At 41.4% G+C, this 26417-nt stretch overlaps 1 protein-coding gene across 1 annotated transcript in view; it reads left to right on the plus strand.

The window, feature by feature from the left end:
- LOC124622987 overlaps positions 1 to 26417 on the plus strand; it is a 95650-nt gene that overhangs the window by 42898 nt on the left and 26335 nt on the right. Inside the window, exon 5 of the mRNA XM_047148777.1 lies at positions 21443 to 21556. Within this exon, the coding sequence (XP_047004733.1) occupies positions 21443 to 21556 (114 nt within the window). The remainder of the gene's footprint in view (positions 1 to 21442; positions 21557 to 26417) is intronic.

Consider the following 26417-nt stretch of genomic DNA (forward strand, 5'->3'; position numbering starts at 1 on the left):
AATTTTCCTGTAGGCAGTATCTATCTTACCCCTAGTGAGATAAGCCTCTACATCCTTACAATTGTCCTCTAGCCATCCCTGCTTAGCCATTTTGCACTTCCTGTCGATCTCATTTTTGAGACGTTTGTATTCCTTTTTGCCTGCTTTATGTACTGCATTTTTATATTTTCTCCTTTCATCAATTAAGTTCAATATTTCTTCTGTTACCCAAGGAGTTATACTAGCCCTCGTCTTTTCACCTACTTCATCCCTTAGAGCTACCCATTCTTCTTCTACTGTACTTTTTTCCCCCGTTCCTGTCAATTGTTCCCTTATGCTCTCCCTCAAGCTCTGTACAACCTCTGGTTCTTTCAGTTTCTCCAGGTCCCATCTCATTAAATTCCCACCTTTTTGTAGTTTCTTCAGTTTTAATCTACAGTTCATAACCAATAGATTGTGGTCAGAGTCCACATCTGCCCCTGGAAATGTCGTACAATTTAAAACCTGGTTCCTAAATCTCTGTCTTACCATTATATAATCTATCTGATACCTTCTAGTATCTCCAGGTTTCTTCCATGTATACAACCTTCTTTCATGATTCTTGAACCAAGTGTTAACTATGATTAAGTTATGCTCTGTGCAAAACTCTACCAGGCGGCTTCCTCTTTCATTTCTTAGCCACAATCCATATTCACCTACTATGTTTCCTTCTCCCCCTTTTCCTACTCTCGAATTCCAGTCACCCATGACTATTAAATTTTCGTCTCCCTTCACTACCTGAATAATTTCTTTTATCTCATCATAAATTTCTTCAATTTCTTCATCCTCTGCAGAGCTAGTTGGCATATAAACTTGTACTACTGTAGTAGGCGTGGGCTTCGTGCCTATCTAGGCCACAATAATGCGTTCACTACGCTATTTGTAGTAGCTTACCCGCACTCCTATTTTTTTATTCATTGTTAAACCTACTCCTGCATTACCCCTATTTGATTTTGTGTTTTTAACTCTGTATTCACCTGACTAAAAGTCTTGTTCCTCCTGCCACGGAACTTCACTAATTCCCACTATACCTAACTTTAACCTATCTATTTCCCTTTCTAATTTTCTAATCTACCTGCCCGATTAAGGGATCTGACATTCCACGCTCCGATCCGTAGAACGCCAGTTTTCTTTTTGCTGATAACGACGTTCTCTTGAGTAGTCCCCGCCCGGAGATCCGAATGGGGGACTATTTTACCTCCGGAATATTTTACCCAAGAGGATGCCATCATCATTTATCCATACAGTAAAGCTGCATGCCCTCGGGAAAAATTACGGCCGTAGTTTCCCCTTGCTTTCAGCCGTTCGCAGTACCAGCACAGCAAGGCCGTTTTGGTTAATGTTGGAAGGCCAGGTCAGTCAATCATCCAGACTGTTGCCCCTGCAACTACTGAAAAGGCTGCTGCCCCTCTTCAGGAACCACACGTTTGTCTAGCCTCTCAACAGATACCCCTCCGTTGTGGTTGCACCTACGGTACGGCCATCTGTATCGCTGAGGCACGCAAGCCTCCCCACTAACGGCAAGGTCCATGGTTCACGGAGAAATAAAAATAAATTAATGTACTATTAAGAAATAGATTTTTGTCGCTTGTGGTAATTTTAAATTATTTGTGTACATGTTTTGAATTATACCTTTGTCTGATACTGAGTCGTTCCAGTTGCTGATCCCTCTGCAATTGGTTTGTATGCTGTACTACGTAGGCCAAATGAAGAATAGGATACTAGTACTAGTCAAGGCGAAAAACGTAACACGTAACACTGGCATCTTGTACCTCAACTAAACTATGGAGGTTGTATCCTATTCTTCAGTTGACCTATATAGGTCAACTGAAGTACAGATACAAACTTACGTTTGTCGCTTTTCTTACCTTCGCTGGTACTATTATCCTAGACATCAGTTAATCTATGTAGGTCAACTGAAGTACTGGATACAAATTTTACTTGTATCGCATTTCTCGCCTTCGCCAGTACTAGTATCCTATTCTTCAGTTGACGTATGTGGGTCAACTGAAGTACAGGATATACATTTTATGTTTGTTGCCATTTTTGCCTTCGCTAGTGCTACTCCTATTCTTCATTTGACCTGTATAGGTCAACTGAAGTACATGATACGAATTTTATGTATGTCGAATTTTTAGCCTTAGCAAGTACTGCTATCTTACTCTTCAGTTGACCTATGTAGGTCATCTAAAGTGAAGGATACAAATTTTACGTTAGTTGCCTTTTTTTGCCTTCGCTAGTACTAGCATCCTATTTTTCAGCTGACCTATTTAGATCAAATGAATTACAGGCTACAAATTTTACTTTGTCGCTTTTTTCGTTTTCGCTAGTACTAGTACCATGTTCTTCAGTTGACCTGTGTAGGTACAAGATACAAATTTTACGTATGTCGCATTTTTCGCCTGCACTAGTACTAGGATCCAGTTCTTCAGTTGACCTATGTAGATCAACGATTGTTGGCTTTTTTTTGCCTTCGCTACTACTAGTATCCTACTCTTCAGTTGGTACTAGTAACTAGCGAAAGTGAAAATCCGACATAGGTAAAATATGTACATATGTCAACTGAGGTACACCAAGCCAATGTTACGTATGCCGCTTGCTTTCGCTAGCACTGGTATCCAATCCTTCAGTTAACCTACGTAGGTCATCTGAAGAATAGGACACTAGGCTTTTGTACTGTGAAAAAAAGTGATGTACGTAACATAACATCCGAAGTATGTATGTACGTAATATATGTTCACGATTTTTTTTCTCTGTACTACATTCCTTTGTTTCTCAACCTTTGTAAGTAACCTGTTTCTACGGGTTATTACGTTAAGAGTGGGAATGGAAATGCTTATTGATTGTGAAATTAACGTGAGAAGATTAGGGTCGCCACCGACTCTAACCATACAACTAATCAAAGGTTTGGCCGAGTCGAAAAATAAATTAATTTGATCACAGACCAAAAACTCATAAAAATACGTACGTCGTGATATCGCTCATAGGGGTTGCGATGTAATTAATAGTACTTCCCGTGCACTGTCCACGAGAATCAACCATTTAAAATAAAATAGCACATGCATGAACACTGTGCAGAAGATCAGCTCCCAGCAACACACCTGAAAGTAAGACTTAATCTAAAGCATTTTTTCTAAAATAAAAGGGGAACTAATCACTGGACCTGTGCGTAAGGAAACGCGTTGGATTTGCTAACAGGGAAGCTACGAGGTGAGTGGCTTAGGTGCAAAAATGTAATCTCGGAATGCAAGAGAAAATTGTGTATAAAATAATTTATTCCTAAGATATGGATGTGAGGCATGTACACAATTCCTGATAACATTAATTCCTAAAACATTAAAGAAAAGCGTCGATACATACACCGTTATAATCTACATCTAAAATCACTGGTGTGAATCATTCATACAACTGCTGTTGCCTGATAACTGATTGCAATAACTCGTGAAACGGTACACGTTTCGCAGTACACCCGCATGCCCACGTGGTTTGTGGAGACGCAATTTCTAGGTATCGTGGCCAAGTTGCAACAATATCACATCACACAATCATGAACAGTTAACATTCTTTAAAACAAACATGAGATCGGACAGTTAGTGATGACGGTAGCCCATCAAATTTTAATGTTCAACCACGTGGTCGGCTCCCCACGGACGAAAGATACATCAAGCAAGGAAAATTTGCAAGAAGGCAAAGCTATTAATATTTAGAAAAATGAAAGCTTATACAGGCACAGCTGAAGGCAAACAGACATTCATACAGAAGCGAGTGCTCACTTCTTATCGACACCTTTGTGTTGCGCTCTTCCGGCGGATCCAAGTCTGCTACAGAAATTTGCTAAAAGAAAAATCTGACAAAGTTTTGCATTCCTTGCTACGACAAGGCAAAGCAATCTTTCAGAGTTGAAAAGCGAGACCCAAAAGCTAACAGCTCTCCCCTCGCCAAGTAACAATGCGCCACGCGGTCAGTCTAATTCACCCTTCTTCGACTGGAACACAGCTGTGGACGCTTCCTGTACCGGCGGCAGACTGCTTCCCTTTTTCATCTCCAGCCTCCTCCACGCCCCGCATGGCCCGGAAAACCCAAAGATGCCATTTCTGACATCAACCTAACACAGGTGGATTTCTCACAAGTAGCGCAAACCTCTTTGCCTACTTGACCACTACGAGAGTTGGCTATTCTGTAAAATTGCTGCTGAATCTGTATCACTATCGCAGACTTTCTGCAGCAGACTACGCCACCATCTAGCACCGTGACACACAACCACATTCATTCAATCACACCACTATGAGAGTTATGGGAAAAGATAAACAAGGAAAAGAAAGAGAAATGCTAATGAAAATGGGCTACCGGACTAATGAAAGGTGGCCACAGGACCCTTTCACCTTCATCTATGCTTTTTAATCTTTGCATTGCCTTATCTGTGGTAACTTGTGAAGTAATTGGTCAAAGCCGACGGGGTGTATCCCATTCTTCAGTATTCCCCATTAAACTCTCGCTAATCGAGTTCTCAGTAGTTCGGCCTCTCAATAATCCTACCCATATCTGGCCTCTAAAGCTTCAACCAGAAACGACGCGCACGACAATAAATCACCGTGTGCAACAATATTGTTCGTTAATTACAACAGTAAACAATGCTGTACATTCCTGGAGGAGGAGAAATTAATGAAGAACAAATTACTAAGTAGCTGAATGGGGAAAACTGTAAGTTACATCGAATTTTAACAGATGAAGAAATAATTGAAAGTGTGCAAGAAAGTAATGATGACAGGGAGGGAAAATAGGAGGAGAAAACATGAAGGTTTCTCACACTGCTGGTGCTGAAGCTGCAGACATCTTCCTGGAGAACATTACGCAGCAACCAGATACGTGCGGTACTGATGTAATGCTTGTGTAGCTGTTGTATGCCGGCGCCAACCTCGTTTTCTATGAAAATAAATGTATCTTAGGATTTAATAAAATATAGCCGCTATGTGTTTACATTAACTGTGAGACATTCTCAATTTTCCGCTACTTCCGCTAATCCGGCACCCATATCTGTAAGAAATGCCCGGAATAGCGACAATGAAGATCGCGATTACACTATAAACTTGACGCAAAATCGCTACGGTCGCAGGTTCGAATCCTGACTCGGGCATGGATGTGTGTGATGTCCTTAGGTTAGTTAGGTTTAAATAATTCTAAGTTCTAGGGGACTGATGACCTGAGAAGTTAAGTCCTATAGTGGTCAGAGCCATTTGTACCATTTTTTGACGCAAAATACAGCTTCATTTAAATGGTCATCAAGCAAGAATTGAAGTCAAACTGCTATTTTCGAATAATTTTTTCTGCGATTGGGACTTAGTTTTATCTTAAGGTACATTCTTTTCAAGTGTGAATAGTTTTGATTTGATGAAGGAAGTTTAGCTTTTTGAATAATAGTTTATCAAACTTCTCTTGGAAAAGGATATTGATAGCATCCCTCGTACAATGAAATATTCACCTATTTGGATACTCTTACTTGCAAAACATCTTGTACTGGTATCTTCAAACACAAAATGTTTGTAGTTATTAACGTTACGTAGGACATCACTTGATGAACACTTGCTGCTTACATAATGTTGATCACCATCTAAAAGTGATATGATATTAATCACATTTCATTGACATATGTTTGCAAATATCCGGAATGGAGGAAGATACGGATTTAACGTCCCGTCGACAACGAGATCATTAGAGCACAAGCCGGGATTCAGGAAGGATGTGGAAAGTCTACGCTCTTCTCAGAGAAACCATCCCAAGATTTTCCTTAAGCGACTTAGGAAAATAAAAATAGCTGGGTGGCGGGACGATAATTTGAAACGTCATCCTACCCACTGCGCCGCCCCACTGGTGTCGAGCTCTTCAATGGGAGGAGGCCATCACTAAAAATTTAGACAATTGAAACGCTTCAGCCGCGACTAGCACACCAGATAAGTTGCTTGTGTATCTATTCTAACATTAGAAACAGGATAAATTCAGCTTAATGCAAGGCCCCAGTGATCCGTGGGTTACAGAAGAACAACAGCGAGATTGCTCAAACTGATTTGTCACATCTTGAGAATCGCATTCGTTTACTGTAGTTGGCTTCTCTTCAGCGGCCAACTCCTCTGCCGCCTCTAAATTATAGTTGCCAAATGCCCCTAATAAATCACTGTTTGTCCCAGGAACTGGCGCTATAATAAATTTTATTCTTCATAGCACTAGAGAGCCGTGCTGGATAAGGCACTGGGATGGGATTGACGGCCGAGGGTGTCCCATGGGTGTTCTATGGAGAACAGATCTGGGGATCTACATCTACATCTACATTTATACTCCGCAAGCAACCCAACGGTGTGTGGTGGAGGGCACTTTACGTGCCACTGTCATTACCTCCCTTTCCTGTTCGCGGGAAGAACAACTGTCTGAAAGCCTCCGTGCGCGCTCTAATCTCTCTAATTTTAGATTCGTGATCCCCTCGGGAGGTATAAGTAGGGGGAAGCAATATATTCGATACCTCATCCAGAAACGCACCCTCTCGAAACCTGGCGAGCAAGCTACACCGCGATGCAGAGCGCCTCTCTTGCAGAGTCTGCCACTTGAGTTTGTTATACATCTCCGTAACACTATCACGGTTACCAAATAACCCTGTGACGAAACGCGCTGCTCTTCTTTGGATCTTCTCTATCTCCTCCGTCAACCCGATCTGGTACGGATCCCACACTGATGAGCAATACTCAAGTATAGGTCGAACGAGTGTTTTGTAAGCCACCTCCTTTGTTGATGGACTACATTTTCTAAGGACTCTCCCAATGAATCTCAACCTGGTACCCGCCTTGCCAACAATTAATTTTATATGATCATTCCACTTCAAATCGTTCCGCACGCATACTCCCAGATATTTTACAGAAGTAACTGCTACCAGTGTTTGTTCCGCTATCATGTAATCATACAATAAAGGATACTTCTTTCTATGTATTCGCAATACATTACATTTGTCTATGTTAAGGGTCAGTTGCCACTCCCTGCACCAAGTGCCTATCCGCTGCAGATCTTCCTGCATTTCGCTACAATTTTCTAATGCTGCAACTTCTCTGTATACGACAGCATCATCCGCGAAAAGCCGCATGGAACTTCCGACACTATCTACCAGGTCATTTATATATATTGTGAAAAGCAATGGTCCCATAACACTTCCCTGTGGCACGCCAGAGGTTACTTTAACGTCTGTAGACGTCTCTCCATTGATAACAACATGCTGTGTTCTGTTTGCTAAAAACTCTTCAATCCAGCCACACAGCTGGTCTGATATTCCGTAGGCTCTTACTTTGTTTATCAGGCGACAGTGCGGAACTGTATCGAACGCCTTCCAGAAGTCAAGAAAAATAGCATCTACCTGGGAACCTGTATCTAATATTTTCTGGGTCTCATGAACAAATAAAGCGAGTTGGGTCTCACACGATCGCTGTTTCCGGAATCCATGTTGATTCCTACATAGTAGATTCTGGGTTTCCAAAAACGACATGATACTCGAGCAAAAAACATGTTCTAAAATTCTACAACAGATCGACGTCAGAGATATTGGTCTATAGTTTTGCACATCTGCTCGACGACCCTTCTTGAAGACTGGGACTACCCGTGCTCTTTTCCAATCATTTGGAACCTTCCGTTCCTCTAGAGACTTGCGGTACACGGCTGTTAGAAGGGGGGCAAGTTCTTTCGCGTACTCTGTGTAGAATCGAATTGGTATCCCGTCAGGTCCAGTGGACTTTCCTCTGTTGAGTGATTCCAGTTGCTTTTCTATTCCTTTGACACTTATTTCGATGTCAGCCATTCTTTCGTTTGTGCGAGGATTTAGAGAAGGAACTGCAGTGCGGTCTTCCTCTGTGAAACAGCTTTGGAAAAAGGTGTTTACTATTTCAGCTTTGCTGGTCGCGCGAGTACATCGAAAACACGCAGGCTGTTTGCAGAGACGCGGGCCACGGGTGAATGAACACTGCCCTGTTGAAAAATGACGCCAGTATACTATTGCATGAGAAGTAATATATGAGGATGCAGGATGTCCGTGACGTATTGTGGTATCATCAGAGTTTGCCGTCACACCAGATGGCTCTCCACACCACGACGCCAGGAATAACACTTCCGTGCTTCTCCAAAACACTGGAAGAATAAGACCCCTTCCCACGTCGCCGCCATACTCGCCGTCAATGGTTATCTGGGATAGCGCAGAACCGCGATTCTTCGCTGAATACATTTTAATGCCGTTCAGCAGAAACCCACGCTTACCGATGACGGCACCACCCCAAACACAGCCGTCTATGTTATGGTGTTAACGGCTGCCGACGCCTGTGACGGTAATTCGTTACTGTGGCTGCTGGTAGTCTCCGACCAATTGTGCGGGATGCCACAGAATGTTCTAGAGAGTCCATTACTTGTTCTCGGGTGGCAGGTGAAGATGTCAAGCGGTTACGATTTTCTTGGTATACAGTACGGCGCTTCTCCATTCTACTGCTCAGACGTGGTCGAGCAGAACTTTGGCGGCGAGAATGCCTGTGCTCACTTTTTCATGCAGACCTACGTTGGGCCATTGTCACATCCGAATGCCGCAGAAATCTGGTATTGCACGATTCGCCCAGCGGCCAAATGGCGACCCACAATGAAGTCTTTTTTCAAACTGTCGAATACTAATAACGCTGTCTCTCACCAGTGTGTAGCATCTCCATGTTCTCCACAGTGATCACTCAACATCTGATGTTGTTCAAGCCCCCTTATATATCCCACCAGGCCTGGAAACAACACTAAAATGAACAATACTAATATACGCTGGTGTTTGTTTCGTATCACAGAAAATAACGACAGAAATCATTTCCACACGCACCGATGGTGTGAACGTGTACGAAGTTACATAGACATTCGAACACGTCTTCTGGTTTGTTTCTATAAGGCAGCGCAGATCTACCAATGTATCAGTCAATACTCTACTGAAATCTGTCCTCATTTCTTCTAGACGAGCTACGGTCGCAGGTTCGAATCCTGCCTCGGGCATGGATGTGTGTGATGTCCTTAGGTTAGTTAGGTTTAAGTAGTTCTAAGTTCTAGGGGACTGATGACCAGAGATGTTAAGTCCCATAGTGCTCAGAGCCATTTGAACCATTTTTTTCTTGACGTTCTTCGACGTGTTAGAATTATATATTAACGCTTTCAGCTGCTGACAGGCGTTGATATACATCAACGGGGACTGGTGAAAACACGTGCCCCGAGCGGGACTCGAACCCGGCTATCTCCGGCTTGCATGGCAGACGCTCTATCCACCTTTTTTTTCGATATAGTTCGTTGCCTTTGGTCTGGGTGGACATCACAAGTCATCCGTTCAAGTTGATTGTTGATTCTTTGACTTAGTTTCTATTTTATTACAGAGAGCACGCAGCCCTCTGACCGAACACGCTGAGCTACCGTGCCGGCAATACACTACCAACTGTGCTATACGTTCAATATCCATCTGAGCCACCAAAGGTACAGAGGGTAGTGCGACTGCAGGGACTACCTCGCGCACGTCTCCAGCGAGACCCACATTCTCACCTTATATGTCCACACACTAGATTCGTAGTGTCCCTACCCAACACACTCCACACACATTCGGACATGTCCGAAAGAACAGACACCATATCCATATAAGCATATATTCTTCGACGTGTAGTTTATTGTTGTGACTTACACACTCTTCAGCACTCTTCTAAAATTAAAAAAATTCACGGATATAATCACATTTGGGGATGGAGTTAGACGGGAGTTTTCGAGAATGTCTTGCACAGACGAAATGCAGTCGTTCCACGGTCCGCTTTCGGGTGCTCAGTCTTGTGAATTCCATTTATATACACGATATTTCGAGTACCGAAACAGTCGTCCTCTTTAGGTGCTGCGTACTCTGATGTTGCTCCAGGCAATCTGATTGGTGTCCACGCAGCGAGCAGGCGTAACATAGAACACAATGAAAATGTCGTCTGCAAAAATGAAAGTAACAACTAGGATGAGTGCGAGAAAGTACGCTATAACACAGTCACGCCGAGAAAAGCTGAGGGGTCCCATGCAGTAGCTCCATCCGTCAGATGTTGCTAGTGGTGTTCCAATGATTTGGGCTGGCACGGACTTATCTTCCTCCACAAAACTGAGAGGGAATTCTATAGCATCAGTACCATAACTGTTATACGTCCGAATTTGATGAGTGCTGTCTTCTAAAACCCGTTACCACTAGTTTAAATACAATTCTTGTGGAGCTGATGCTTTTACTGTTGTAAATGAAGAACCTCAGACGTTTATATTGACGTCCACATCTGTACTCCACACGTCACACGCCACTGTGTGTGGTGGAGGGTACTTCTGCTACGAGTGTAATTCCCTCCCTTCTTACCAGCTCCATTTGCAAATGGCGCATGGGAAGGATCAATATACCGCCAAATGGTGATGGCCCCGCAGCTCGAGTCAGTTGAAGGAGGAGAAGAGCTAAGAGGAAGAGGCGGTTAAAATAATGGCAAAAGACAGTGTGTGTCAATCAGTGAGCAGTTACGGTGCACTGAGGTGGTGTTCTGCATTACAACAAGGCCCACAGCCAACATCTCAATAACTTCACTCGAAAAAGAATCATCGGAAAACTAGAAGAAGGACGAAGTATGATGAGTGCAGCATTGGACTTTAGTATTGCTCCCAGCATTGCTTCACGTGCATGGGGAGGGTTCTGAACCCACGCACCGCTGTCCAAAAGAGAGGAGGCGTTCGACCACAGTCAACTACAGCAGCAGATGACCGCTACAGAGTGCAACAGGCAAGAAGGAACTCAAACAGCGGGTGCAATTGCAGCCCATTGTCCGCCCCCTGTAGCTGAGTGGTTGCCGGCACGGTAGGTCAGCGTGTTCGGTCATAGGGCTGCTCGCCCTCTGTAATAAAAAACTGATGTCTTGTGACGTCCGCCCCGACCAAACGCAACGAACAATACCGAACAAAATGCAAAAAGAAAAAAAAAATTGGTCAGCGCGACGAACTGTCAATCCTAAGGCTGGGTCGGAGATTTTCTCCGCTCAGGGACTGGGTGTTGTGTTGTCCTGATCATCATCATTTCATCCCCATCGACGCGCAAGTCGCCGAAGTGGCGTCAAATCGAAAAACTTGCACCAGGCGAGCGGTCTACCCGACGGGAGGCCCTCGTCACACGACATTATTATTTATTATTGCAGCCCATTTAACAGGACTAATAGGCATGCAATTTGAGGCTCCAGAGTAGCACGGTGACTACATGGAGATAGTCTCTTCTACCAACGACCAGCATATTGTGTTCTGTTCACAACCACACATGGGCGGTATCGTTTGCTATTGTGCCAGGAGCACAAGGACTGGACCAACGAGGAGTGGAGTCGCTTGCTCTTCTCGGACGAGAATAGATTCTGAGTAGTGACACTGGACGTACCATTATACGGCGAGAGATGGAAACACTTAACATGGCCAGGAACGCTGTCGAATATGATCGTTGTGGTTGTCCAGGTGTTATGGTGTGGAGAGGCCTAATGTTGCATGGGCGTACTAACCTCCAGATCTTTGAATACGTTACACTCACCGATCAGCGTTGTTGTGACACTGTACTCCTTTCCCATGTGCGTCTTTCAGAGTTGCATTTGGACCTGACTTCATTGTGGATGACATTGCGCGACTGCATTGAACAGCGCTTGTGGAGAAACTCTTAGAACGCGAGTATATTCGGCGAAATCAACTGGCTTGCCCTTCCCCGCGACTTAAATCAAGTCGAGCGTTGGCGAGACGTATTCCAGAATGTTCACATGCACCATCGGCCATCCAGCAGATGTCAATCGCATGAGTGGAGGAATGGAACGCCCTACCACAAGAACTCTTTTCTGTTCTTGGTGAACGCACATCCTACTAAGAGCCCTCTCCCACCTTTTCTAATGCCCAGAGACCCTCGTAAATCACGGTGACTTCGGGGTAATTATTGTATCTGAATAAAAATGTCATTTCTGTTCCTCTCGTTGCGCCTGTCATTCAGTTACCTCCTGCACTGTACTTAGGACTTCTCTCTGTATACGGTCAAAGTTTCATAGAGCTATGTTACTTGGCAGTGACACATTTTTCGAAAGTTACTTTCGACCTCAACCTCTGCACACCACTGTATGCCGCCCAACACTCCTTGAAACGTACACTCTTAGTATTTCAGCAGTTAACCCCTCTGTGATGCACTCCTTGGATAGATCAGATTTACTTACGATTCTTTGAATTAATCTCTTGCATCTGCATTTTCTAGATTATACGAGGGTTGAAACTTAAATAGTGGCAAGTACTTATTCACAACCGATAAAAAAAGAGTTACATGTTTGTACCTGTTACTGTCTTTCAAAGTAGTCACCAGCGATGTGTAGAACCTGTTGCCAGGGATATGGAAGGCCTATTATACAGCTAGCATAGCCTGTTCTGTTGATGATGCGAATGGAGCGGTCTACTGCCTGTTGAACCTCTGGAATAGTTCTGAAGCCAATTCCTTCATATTCGGAATCAAATCAAAGTCACAAGGACTTGAGTCCATGGAGTATGGTGGGTGGTACAGTACTTCCCAGTCCCACCGACCGAAGAGAGCAGCCACAGCTTGCGCTGTATGCGCCAGCGCATTGTCGTGCAAAATGATGGGTGGGTTGCGCAGAAAGTGTCGCTGCTTCTTTCGTAAAGCTGGTCGCAGGTGATGATCCAAAAACGAACAGTAATACTGTGCATTGACGGTCTGCCGTGGAGGAACGTAATGCGTTAGGATAACACCATCACAGCCGTACACGAGAACCACCATAGCTTTGGACCACTCCATTCGCACCATCAACAGAACAGGCTCTTCCACATCGCTGGCAACGGGTTCTGCACGAAACTGGTGACTACTTTGAAGGTCAGTAACAGGTGCAAACATGTAACTCTTTTGTATCGGTTGTGAATAAATAGTTGCCACTATTTATGTTTCAACCCTCGTTTTTTTATGTACAGCGGCTGGGAAAAATACAGAAACGCCTAAAACACAACGCATTGGCATGTCTAATACGGCTATCAATCGAAATATCTTCGAGTCGTCTAGGAATGGATAAATACAGATCTTGTATGATTTCCATGCAATACTATATAATTCTTCGTGCAAAATAGTGTGCAAGTCCAAGTAACGATGATGGAGGTGGACGCCGATCACGCATCTTTCTCCCCAAAATAAGCCACAAAGGCTCAATAATACTGAGACCTGGCAACTATGATGGCCAGGTGTGGTGCGACAATTCATCCTCGTGCTCACAAAACGAGCCCTGGACGATGCGAGCTTTGCGAACAGGGACTCCTTCGCCTTGGAACACTACATCACCATTAGGGACAGTTCTGATCAGACTAAATCGTCACGTAATCCTTGGCAGTAATATAACCTTGCAGAATAACCATAGGCTCATGGAAAACCATGTTATGGCTGCCTAAATCATCACCGAATACACGCCATGTTTCACTGTTCGGATATAATCTTGGCCAGAAGTTAGAAACACTGTGAAACAAGACGCTTCCGAACGAATGACATTCTCCCTTTACTCCAAAGTCCAGGTCTTATAGCTTCGTCCCCATGTTTTTCTGTTACGGGAATTTGCAACACTGATGACTAGTTTTGCACTTCCACTTCGCCTTGCAAGTCCCTGCATATGGAGCTCCCTTCGTATTGTTTTGGTTCCGACAGGGTTCGCGGGAGCGACAGTCAGTTCTGCAATGACTTTTGGACCTGTCGTCCTCTTATTTTTCGTCACAATCTTCTTCAGTGTCCATCTGTCACTGTTACTCAACACGTGCATTTGTCTGCGTTGTGGCGTAGCAGATCATGTTGTTCCACTTCCCCTGTACGCAGTGTATATTTTAGAAATAGTGCCTCTTGAAACACCAGACACTTCGGCTTCCTTGGTTACCGAAGCACTGATCATACGAGGTTCAGTACTTTGCCCACGTTCGAAATGCACTCACAGCTACACAGAACAATAATCTGAGTGCGACTGACACTTGGAACGTATTGAGGTCATTGGACAGGTGCCGTTCGTATCACATACAAGAGCGGAACCTGTAGGCTTGACTAGCCTCTGTATGTATGTGAAAGCATGCATTTCTGGCGTATTTACATATATTTTTCCAATCCCAATAGGCATTGCACTTTAGGTCACTCCTGTCGGTTACTCTGAGGTGTTTTTACAGTTGTTACTTTTTTGCCAGTAATTTGTTATCAGTAGTGTAAAGGATTTCTTCGATTATTTATACACGATTTGTTACGTTTATTTACGTTAAGGATGAACTGCCTGACCCTGCAGGAAAAGTCGATCCTCTGCAAGTCTTCGTGAATTTTACTGCAGATTCTTCGTATTCATACGTGTACACAACAGCATCATCCGCGAACAACATCGCGTAATCTCCGACTTTATCCACTGGATCATATTTTGTACACTATCTGATCGGAAATATCCATACACCCCTCTCTAACGCGGAATTGACCACTAGATGTCACAAGAGGCGGATCGCATAAAAGGAGGCAAAGAGTGTTCCGTTGTCAATGAAGAAGCAGTAGTAGCAGCATGGACAGGTCACGATAGCTGTCAGTTCGAGCGTGGACTAATCGTGAGTCCAATCACTAGGGACAGACAATTTCGCGCGAATGATAACACGAAAAATAACTTGAAACAAGATGTTTTTACAGACATAATGGTAATCTGGGGGTTTTCGCAAAATATGCAGAATTTTATGATTTCTTCGTTCCCGTCTAGAAATGTAAATGTGAAGGTAGCTGGTTACTAATACTGATAACTGACTGTTATTTAATGCTAAATTTCGATCTAGACCTCTTTCTCAATGTTGAGGTACAAATGTAACTTCTAAAATGACCATTTATTTCCCCCGCAAGGAATTGATGCCTAGATGTGACGCCAGACAATAACAATTATACTTGGTGATCACAAACAGTATGAAAAACCTTGTAAGGGTGTTGCAGAGAAGGCTGTGCTAAGAAATAATTGTTACAAAAAATATTAGATACGGTGGGCCGTTTTCGAGTTAATTACCATTGACTTATTTCTCAGGGCAACCTGCCCTGCAACATCCTTATAAGCTTTTCAGACTGTCTCTGACCACCGTGTATGTACGAAAATTATATTTCCCCATCTTTTTATACAACAAATCGTGCAAGAACGACGCATTTTGGAGTGACCCTTTAATGTAGTGCGTCAGCGGACTCCATTTTTTTTTTTTTTTGTACGCAAGTATAAACACGAAAACCAACAAATACGTCGTTTTAGCTTCACAAACACTACACTAAACATGGCACCAGCTGTGTTTGCTATTATCGGTCAGTCAGACTTCGGAATATGCTACCCATCAGGCTGTCACCACATATTTCTTTTCGCAAAATAGTAAAAATAATACTGAGCAACTATTGAAATAAAAATTCTCAGTGTTCTGTTGGACCACCGGAAACACGTGTTTGTGACGTCATATGTTCTGTGCTGTGATTGCAAACTCATCAGGTGCCATAATGAACAAAATTACTGTGTTCGGTGGTTTTCATATTTATACTTGTGTACTGCGAAAATATGAAGTTTAATTGATGTGCTGTATTAAAGATATCACTACATGTCTTTTTTAGGCAAGATAAGTTGTATAAAAGTGTCGGGATATGAGGCGTGTTGTGCTGAAGGCAGTTCGGCTCTCATATTCAAATACAGACTCGGAGCAACAATTTTCACGTTATAGTGAAGTGTTGATGTTTTAGAAGCCAAATGTTTCATCAGTGAAATTAGAAGTTATAATAATAGAGTTTGAAGCTGCAGAGTTATTTGTTTTTTAATTGACAACATTTGCTAGGTTTGATGTAAAATTTCTTTTTTTTTCAATAATAAAAATAAATTTTGATTTTTGATGTAATAGTAATAGTGATACTACAATCCCTTCATCATAAGAATAAACCTGATGCAAACAAACATAAACTCAATGATTGTTCGGAAGCCGCAGCACACGTACACTGGTGTACTTGGTCCTACTTATGTTCAAAATAATGGGTTCAAATGGCTCTGAGCACTATGGGACTTAACATCTGTGGCCATCAGTCCCCTAGAACTTAGAACTACTTAAACCTAACTAACCTAAGGACATCACACACATCTATGTCCGTCGCAGGATTCGAATCTGCGACCGTAGTGCTCACGCGGTTCCAGACTGAAGCGTCTAGAACTGCACGGCCACACCGGGCGGCCCTACTTCCGTATTATATATCTTATTACTAAGTTATGTTAAATGAAACTTAAAGATATGCAAATGTATTAACAGCCATTAACGTTTTTCTTAATCACGCTTTATCTACGTAGTTTTTATTTCAAAAATTGTGTACAGTCACAGCATGTGCAGCGTTGTGCTCTGATTGTCGCGTTGTTAATGCACAGTTTGAAAATGGCTGAGGCTGCTTTCTCTTCCGTAGAGAAACACTTGTGTGGAATACGGTTAAAAGTGCCGAGAAATGCGCTGTTCTTAATGTTTATCATACATTTAGGAGATTATTGGCTTTGAAGTTTTTCCAGCGATATATAACGCAGTCAATTAATATATGCTTCTTGAACGTATAGCGCAGTCGCTAGCGTAATGGAATGTGAGCCTAATACAGTTATTCATGCGTTGGTGCGAATCTCCCCACTAGCATTTATTTTCCTCGTTCAATTTTAAATTCCTACATCTCGTAATTATAAAACTCTTCATCATTTTTTATGAATAATGCACGTCTTTCAATTATATAACGGACTCGAAAATCCTGTTTCCATTTCAAATACAAATTCTTAGTTATCGATGTTTTATGAAAGACTGTTCGTAAAAGTTGTTTACATTAAGAAATCATTTAATTTTTAAGGCAAACATCCTCTTTATTTGATCTATGTCCATCCTTTTGTACCACAGACGTAGCTAAGTATCGTAGAAACACGAAAAACAATCATTTTCACAGCATCGAGCACATCATACAGATTCTGCATTTTTACATTTGCTACTGTACCATTACAATATGAACCCAGCAAAACTGATTTGGAGCCAAGCCGCGAGATTTGCCCCTAGAAGTTAAGCTGCCAGACGTACTGGAACAAACGCACGCAGTTTTTTCACACCTCACTGCCGAACGCTGGCAGGATATAGAGCGACTCGTCATAAGAGACGAGTACATGCTGCGTCTGGTTGGCTTCGTAGATTCGGTTGTTGATAGGCTCGTTATGAACGTAACAGGTGACACTTCCAGAACTAAAATGTATTTCTCGGATTCGGATAAGGAAGGAGCTAAGAGATTACCAGAGGACTGACTGTGGCTTCAATATTTACCTACGAGGTGAAATCCTTCAACACTATCTTACGTTACACACAACTTAAGCAGAAAAATTACCCTGTGGTTAAGTCAGGAATTTTCATCATTCTTGTTTTTAATTAAAATAGTATATTACCTAAAAAAGATAACGTGTTGCGGTTTTCGTCTAGTCGTCAAAGGAGCGTATTGTGGGAGATTTGCAGTATATTATTTCATTCTGCTTAAAAATTAAATGACATTCGAAGCTGTATTGCTCCTCTGCTCGTCCCTTTTTACGTGCAAACTGCAGCTGGGCATGTCAATGCAGGCTGGCTGTACCAGCTGACCGGCCAGTGCTGTCCAGGTTAGGGGGAGCCGGAACTATCCATCTCCTCCATGTTAATTTTAGCAAGTAGAAAGCTCAATTTTTTTCCAAAATTGTTAAACATATTGCTCTGAAATTTGGACTACATGTTCAGTGAATATTTCTCTACAATGCTGTAATGCCATGTTAAGAAATATTTAATGGTTTTTGTTTACATTGTTTTTAAACAGATGCAAATTTTTTCTCTAAAATTTTGCACTTTTTCTTTTATAACTCTTGAATTATACAATATTTTTTTTACAATTTGTTATAAAAATGAAGGAAAAGAAGTAAAAAATATTTTGTATAAATTTCATTGATGTATTGTTAGAAGTTTTTGAGAAAATGGTCCTCAAAGATGAACATTTTAAAGTTACAGGAAATGGCTTCCAAAGTTTTTCAATGCATTCCTGCCCCATATGATGGATTATCAGCATCCTCTTCTTTTTCCGGTGTTAGTTTCCTTTTCACTGGTCTTTTCTTCCCTTTTGCTGCATGTTGTAGGCTTTTGTCTCTTCTTCTTGCACCTCTTAGTCTTTCTTCATCAATTAGGCGCATTGTGGAAATAGTGTTATGTCCTGATTGGAAACCTAAACGTTTCAGCACATCACATTTGATAATGTTTCCTTCATTGTATGTTGTCACTGCATCATACACTCCAAAATGCAATGTTTTTATCTGTACAAACACTCTTTTTGGAATCCTAATCCAAATTAAATTATTTATACTTTCATTTAGATTTTGTGTTTTCCCATGTAAACACTTTTCCAATAAACTTGGCTGAGATAAATCTCTGAATATGGGCTTAATTACATCAATTACAGCATTTGGGAAACTATTTTTATAGGCATATTCCTTCCCTGATTGGTACTAACACCACGAATCATCACCTGTGGGGCACAGTGCATGTTGTGGGTGCTCATTTGTTGGTGCAGTATGAAACAATAATGCCCATACTGCTCTCCTCACATTCTTATTGCTTCTTGTATTTTGCCTAATTGCACACCCATAGGGGGCCTAATACCTCTGCAATCTATCAATTGCTTCATCTGTCAGTCTTCCTCTTCCTCCAAGGGTCTTACCATCACTAAGCTTCTGGGATCCTAATGTCTGCTTTAGTTTGCGCAACTGAGCCCCCATGCGATTCTGCAGATGTCCAGTGCACTCCTGTTTTTTAATGTGAATATCATTGCCATAAGGTTTGAGTTCCTCTATAGCTTTATATCCCTTAGAATCACCATCTTCTAGATAGTTAGTGTATAGTACATTATACCACTCCTGTGGTCTGGAAAAAATTGCTTTCACTCCCTCTACTTCCATCGCTCCACTCGTGCCATGAAACTTTGCTTCACAACTTTCACTATGTTCGTCCTTGGTATTGCCCTTACATCTACAATGTTCTGAGAGAACAGCAACATCAGTTACTTTTCAACTGTCGCCACTGGTAGCTGTCACAACTCCATTTAGAGATTTATGACCTCTACGTTGCCATTATCCATCTAAAGCAACAGTTAAATCTTACAATTCCCATTATCTGTCACAACTTCTTCAACTGCTTTCTTCATTGTTGCTTGAGCAATATCTTCAGCCGCAGATCCCACCAATTCATTATAAAATCCAAACTTGGTTGGTGGTTTTGGCAAGTTCATAATTCCACATAGCATTGTCCCTGCAGTACTGCCCTTGCCAATGCAACGCAAGCCATACACTAGGCTAACATTTATATCATACACCTTCTTTCCACTATTACCACTACGAGGGATATTGTTTGCAGCCAGCGAGCGGTGCCGTCAGAGGTGACTCACCAAGACGCTACAACCTTTTACGCGGCGCGTCAACTTTGCAGCGGTAAAAAACACACTCAGAATTCACTTAGAAGGGTGAAACTTGATTTGTTTTATTCATAAAACTCCAAATAGTTTTATAATGAAAAAAACTAAGAAACGTTAATTTTGTAATTTTCATCGTTCCGGCTCCCCTTAAATGCGCTGGTAAAGCTGTTGCCCGGTATTATCGCTAAGTCGATGTGGGCGTAATGCACAGCACAAAACGTACCCTAATGATCGTACTTGACAGTACTCAAGACAGCTTGGCAGCAGTCCCATGTGAAACGGAAAACACAATGAGGCTCCAGCAAACGCGGAAGGATACATAGTGCAATGATTGCATCAGATTTATTCTTATGATGAACGGACTATAACAATAATAATAATGTAACTGACAGGAACATTTTCATTTACAACACATGAAGACAATGAAATACGACAGAAATAAAGAACGTATTTTAAAAATAAACCATTAGAAAATAACATCAAAATTTTCAAAAAATAACACCGATTTGAGCAAAAAACACCACCAAAATCTCCTAAAACGTTTTTTTCCGGTCCCTACCAATCTCAAATCGGCTCAAATGCTCGGCAAGCTCACTGTTTATCGCACTTGTTACGACTATATCTTGCTCAGAGTCTTTTCATTTGCAGTTGTTTGTACCCAGCTATAGAACCTTCTCTCCAGAGGTGATGTGTTCCATACGATTGCCCTCGTGAAGAAGTGAAAAGGTTCCCCTCGCACTGACAACTGCGCTACTGCTTGTAGGCCTTTATCGTTGTACACTCTTTGATGCTCCAGGAGTATGACTATTAGCTGTCTTCAACCATAAGTAAGTCGGTACTTGTTCCGATGGCAAAATCGTGATCTTCTTATAGAAAGAGTGTATGACGAACCACTACTGCCGACCCATTTCACGTTCCTTACCGCTCCTCCAGTAACTTTCATCAAGACCAGATGTCACTCTGTACACTATATAAATGACGAACAACCCAGTATTTCATTTAGATTGTGTCACACACATGCATAACTTTGCGCTTCCGGCGTATAGAAACTCATCTGAATGAACGTGTGTATCGAAATGAAAGAACAGTAATAAGTCACTTTCGACACGTAAAAACAATATTGGTCTGTTTACTAATAAGAATTTGTTACCCGAGTTATCCCAATTAAACAGCATTGCTATCAAGTGCTAAAACTTTTGGGAGAGATAATATGGAAAGGAAACCGCCTACATTGAGGCGATCAAATCTCTGATTTCTCCCTCAATTCCAGTCACGTAGCGTTGAAAGTGAGGTAATTCTTACCCAAGAGGAAAGTGTCAATTTTTTCGCTCCCGCTGCACTCTCAATGGCCATTTGTGTAGTTTTCCTGTCTACTAGAATGTAATGAGGCCTAAAAGAAAATCCGTTTCAAAACACAGAGTAAATGAAACAAAAGTCCCTCCGGGCACTACGACGCATACGTCGGGACAATATTAAAAGCTGTTTCCATTTATAGGTGAATGTTGGGAATAGAGCATTAAGTCCGTTAAAGACAAAAGGCGCATTATATCAGTTGGCCTGTGAAATACAAAATAATAGTTGATGTCTTCGATTCCAGTTTGTATACGCAAAGGAAAAAAAAAGAAGAAAAATGGCGATAACTTCTGATGACAGCGAGAAGTACGTTCTGGGGATGACATCTGATGTAAAAGTCTCCTTTATAATCAAAGAATTACACATATCAATGAACCTTATAATAGTATATATTCTCAAAACTCATTCCTTGCGTTATTCCAGGTTTGTAACGAAAATCTTACCTGGCCAGTTATCAGATAGTAACAAGTAATAGAAGTCTGTCTTTCTTTGTCATTTACTAATTTGTGTAATGTCGTTTACCAGCTGTTGCAGAAGCAAGCAGACCAAGTGGCAATGTACAAAATGTTATTCAGCGTTCCAATTTACATGTACGAGACTGGATTCTTTTGTGTCGTTGGACAAACCATTATTGATCAGGTGAGTACACTAATATTTGATTAATATTATTTTTCTTACTTATTCACTCTTTAACCTATTTACATTTATTAAATACAAAATGGGATATTTCTATTTCCACAACAAATGTCTGTAAACATTCACATTACCACAATAAATTTTTACCCAAAAGTGTAGTGTGTGCTGACTTGAAAGTTCTTGGCAAATTAAAACAGTTTGCCGTATTGGGACATGAACATTCCGCTGCAGAGTGAAAATCCTTTCTTTAAAGAACCCCCTAGGCTGTGGCTTAACCATTTCTCCGCTATTTGCTCTCTCCAGGAGTGGTAGTCAGTCAAGGTATGCAGCAAAACTTCTGGGACGTTTGGAAGGTAGGAGAGAGGTATGACGAAACTGGAACTACGAAGGCAGGTTTCGAATCGTGCTTGGATAGCTCAGGGCAGTTGGGAAAACCATGGAAAATTACAAAGAAAATAGATTAACATGCAGAATGTTTTGATAATACATGTACAGTGACAAGGTACTGTTCGATGCAACTATGGATTTTTTTCCAATGAAAGCCAAGAAAATTATGCTTTTCATTTCCGTTTAGTTTTATTATACGTACAGTGTCATTAACAAAATTTTGGACAATGACTGTTATCTACAAGAAATCTGAACAAATCATTTACATAAATGCACATATTCAATTTTTTGCAGTACACATGAAATTTTTACTGCAGGAGAAAACAAATATTCCGTGGCAAATGCTCTTTCACTTCTCTAAACATGAAGATGAAACAATAAATAAACATGTTCAGCAGAGAGAAATTAAAATCAGTTTATATTGTTTAAAAAATAATTTTAGTGGGATATAATTCTCTTGTTCGGTTGTTGCAAATTTTTAAATTAATTCCTTGCTTAATCTAATAATCTAAGTGGTATGTTGGTAGTTCTTCAGTTTTGCGCCAACTTTGTAATTCATAGTATTACAGCACAGTAAAAGATTTCAGCAAAAAAAGGAAAAAAAGTAGCTGACTTGGTAGAGCATTTGTTCGCGAAAGACGATCGCAAGTTTGGAATCCTGATCCGGCACAGTTTTAATCTGTAATCTGCCAGGAAGTTTCAACATTCGTATTAAGCAAAACGAAAATTGTTACATAGTAAATATAGACAGTGCGCTACTGGGTTTAAGACGTACATAGGATTAACTAAGAGGGCGTGCCGGAAAGTAATGCCTACGAATTTTTTTATCTGAAAACTTAAAACTTTTTAAATAAAACGAACTTTAATTTTTTTTCGGTATAATCTGTGTTTTTGGACAGCCTTCAACTGCGTCATTCATGCTCTAAATAATGAATGCTAGTTGCTTATTTTTTTCCCGCTTAGCACAACGAGGCTCGAGAATTTTTTTTATTTTCAAGTGGATTTATTCACAGAAACATTTTTTTGTGATTTTCTGCCTCTTTTGTGCTGTAGTTGTAGTTTTTGGGTTATACTGCAAGCGGAAACTCGGACAAAATAAACCTTGGGATTTTTTTATATGTTAATGTTAGAGACACTATTTCTGTTTTTGTTCTTACAAGTATTGAGCCATCTCCATTAAACAGAATATCACTCAGACGCATCAGTTACATTCTGTTTTTATAATCAAAACATGCTACAGAGATATTACGACATTAGGGTTACGTTTTGTGAGTATTTCAATATATACATAAAGTTGTCAATTATAAAATTTATTTTAGCATTATTCACGAATGAATTATCGATTATGTTTCTGTTACACGCTACAATTCGGAGCCCTCTAGCGGCAGAAGGCTGCAAATATGCTGACATGAAGAATAAAGATGTAGAATATTAATACTGGGCGGCCGAGGTGGCCGATCGGTTCTAGGCGCTACAGTTTGGAACCGCGCGACCGCTACGGTTGCAGGTTAGAATCCTGCCTCGGGCATGGATGTGTGTGACGTCTTTAGGTTAGTTAGGTTTAAGTAATTCTAAGTTCTAGGGGACAGATGACCTCAGAAGTTAAGTCCCATAGTTCTCAGAGCCATTTTATTAATACTGTTTGCGTTTTAAATAATGAAAAACTGCAACTACTACTTATTTTTTCATGTTAGCACAACGCGTTTCGAGAATTTATTCGCAGTCTCAAATGCATTTGTTTACATAAACATTTTTTGTGATGTTTGCACGTGTGATTTTCTTCCTCTCTTGTACTATAACTGTCGTCGGAAAATCGGACAAATGAATCTTGGAATGGTTTTTCTATTTGCTAATGTTGGAGACAGCATTTTTTTTGCTACTTACAAGTATTGTGTTTCCTCCGTTACACAGAATATCACACACAGGCATCACCTACACTGTTTGTTTCTGTAATTAAACATGCTACAGAGATATTACGAAAGTATGGTTTCACAAAGTATTTGTATTGACTCAGAGATATTATACACATGAAAAACACTGGACACTCATTCAAAAACGTAACTATTCGGTGCGTGAGAAACGAATGCGAAAATTTCTTCCTCACAGGTAGCACCCTCCCCTTCAGGCTGACTGCCAGATCCACAGGAGCGCTCCATTTGCAACAATCCGACGCCTTGTGTTCACTGTCATCGATCATCCTCCATACAGTCCCGAATTTGGCCCCATCCCATTTGCAAAACTTAAAGAACACTTTCGGGGGCTTCACTTTACAGTATTGAAACGGTGCAAGCAGAGATGAAACTGTGGCTTCGGCAATCAAGTGAGACATTTTACAGTGACAATATCAACAAACTGGTTTCTCGTCAGGAGAAATGTGTTCGTCACAAGTGTGTCTATAGTGAGCACCGCCTCGTACATTACCCGCCTTTCTCTGTGGCTTACATCTATATTCCTCAGAATTTCTAACATCTGGCATTGCTTTATGTTGGTAGCGCATTACCTAGGTCGACAGCTCCTGTGAGGGTGTCTTGACTTTTCAAAGTGAGATTTCTGTTCTCAAACCAACATCAGTGTTGCCCCTAGGGCACCTTTACCTTCCCTAAAGTGATCCTAAAGCTGATCGTCATCTAACAGAGCTTATATTTTCTTTCCCTTTCTTCCAACAGTTATTCTTATCAGCAGCTTGGATGTCTGAGGCGTTAAGCTGATTGTGGAATAATTCTTGCACTGCTCATACTATTTTCGGAATTGTCAGAAAGATGTTTTTCCAAAAATCTGATGGTATGTTTCCAGTTTCTTAGATTCTAGAAACCAACTTGAATAGACGTTTGGTTGCCCTTTCCCCCCATCATTTTAGAACTTTCGAAGGAATGTCACCTGTGCCTTGCACCATATTTTATTGCAAGTGTTCCACAGCTCCGTAAAACTGACTGTAACACTGGATGCCCTGTGCCTTACAAATCGATTCCAATTTCTTCTATCACGTCAGCAGACAATCCCTTCCCTCATAGAGGCCTTCCATGTATTCTTTCCACCTATACGCTTTCTCCTCTAGGTTTAACAGCGGTATTCATCCAGCACTCATAATTTTGACATTTTTGCTTTTAATTTCACCTAAGATTCTTTCCAGCGACCGTTTATTTCTCGATTTCCTCACGTTTTTGTAGCAGCCATTTCGTCTTGGGTTATCTGGACTACCTGAATATTTCGTTTCTAAGTGGCATATCGCTTTTTCTGAGCATATTTCCGTCTTCCGTCGATAAATTTTATTTCTTGTGTTACCCAGGTTTTTCTTAATAGTTAGCTTCCTTGTACCTAAATTTGTCTGTCGAAATTCGATGACTGGCCTTTTTATTTCCTCTTCAACTGAACTGCTTACTGTCGTATGCATCATTGCAGTATCTACAGTTGCAACGAACGCCAAACGCATCGCATAATTCCTCAGTCGTTGCACGTTGATTCTTCATGACAACTTTCTTGAACTTCAGCCTTCTCCTTCTCGTTACTACATTTTGGTCTGAGTTTGTATCTGCTCCTGGGTACACCTTACAATCTAATGCCTGGTTTCGAAGTCACTGTCTCATCATGATCTCACTCAAATGTTTTCTTTTCCAACCATAGCTCCTCCTCTTGTGATTTTTTACCAGTGTATTCGCTATTACTTGCTGATTTTTTGGCAGAACTCAGTCTTTCTCGTCTCTCATTGCTACTGCCGAGTCCATATTCTCGTGTAATACTGTCCTCATTTCCCTCCACTGCCACAGCATTTCACTCACGCATGATTATTAGATTACCATCATCGTTTACGTACTGAGGTACCCACTGAATTTCCTCATATACTGTCCTTGCCCTTCACGTATTGTTTGTGACATCGTTATGTATACCTAAATTATCATTGTAGGCGATGGTTTGCTGTTGATTCTGAAGAGTCTTGGCTACGAGGCGTCAACTTTTCAATCCTGGTTCGAAGAATCTCTTGATGCTGTGACCGAGCTTCCCGTAATCGGCAGCTGGGGCGGAGCATGTGAATTCAGCGGTGTATCCACGGCAGTCTCACACCCCCAGATTTTCTTGAGAAAAGACGATGAATGCATCCAGGTGACCATTCTTTGTGTTTCTGAGACACTGAGAAGGCTGCAGCGTAAAGCAGGTCCGTTTGTGTGTAAAGGAAGGCTGTTAAGCTATCCCGCTCAGGTGTTTCAGGTCCTGAAGGAACTTGGCGATATCTCCCAGCTGTGAGTCAGTCTTCTAAACGGGACAGTCCCTTTCGCAGTGAAGTGCAACACTTGTAAATCACACCGGTCCATCTTGTATGGCTATGGGGAAAGTCTGACGGCAACAAGTCACAGTGTAACTAGAATCATTTTGTTGAGAGCGAAGTGCTTTAAAAATACTGCACAAGCAAGCACATATAATCGTCGGTAGTACTAATGTTTTCAATGAAGAACAGCAAATATTTTCCCAAGAAAAAATTGGC

The sequence above is a fragment of the Schistocerca americana genome, chromosome 7, assembly GCF_021461395.2.
Source record: "Schistocerca americana isolate TAMUIC-IGC-003095 chromosome 7, iqSchAmer2.1, whole genome shotgun sequence".
Taxonomy (NCBI): Eukaryota; Metazoa; Arthropoda; class Insecta; order Orthoptera; family Acrididae; genus Schistocerca; species Schistocerca americana.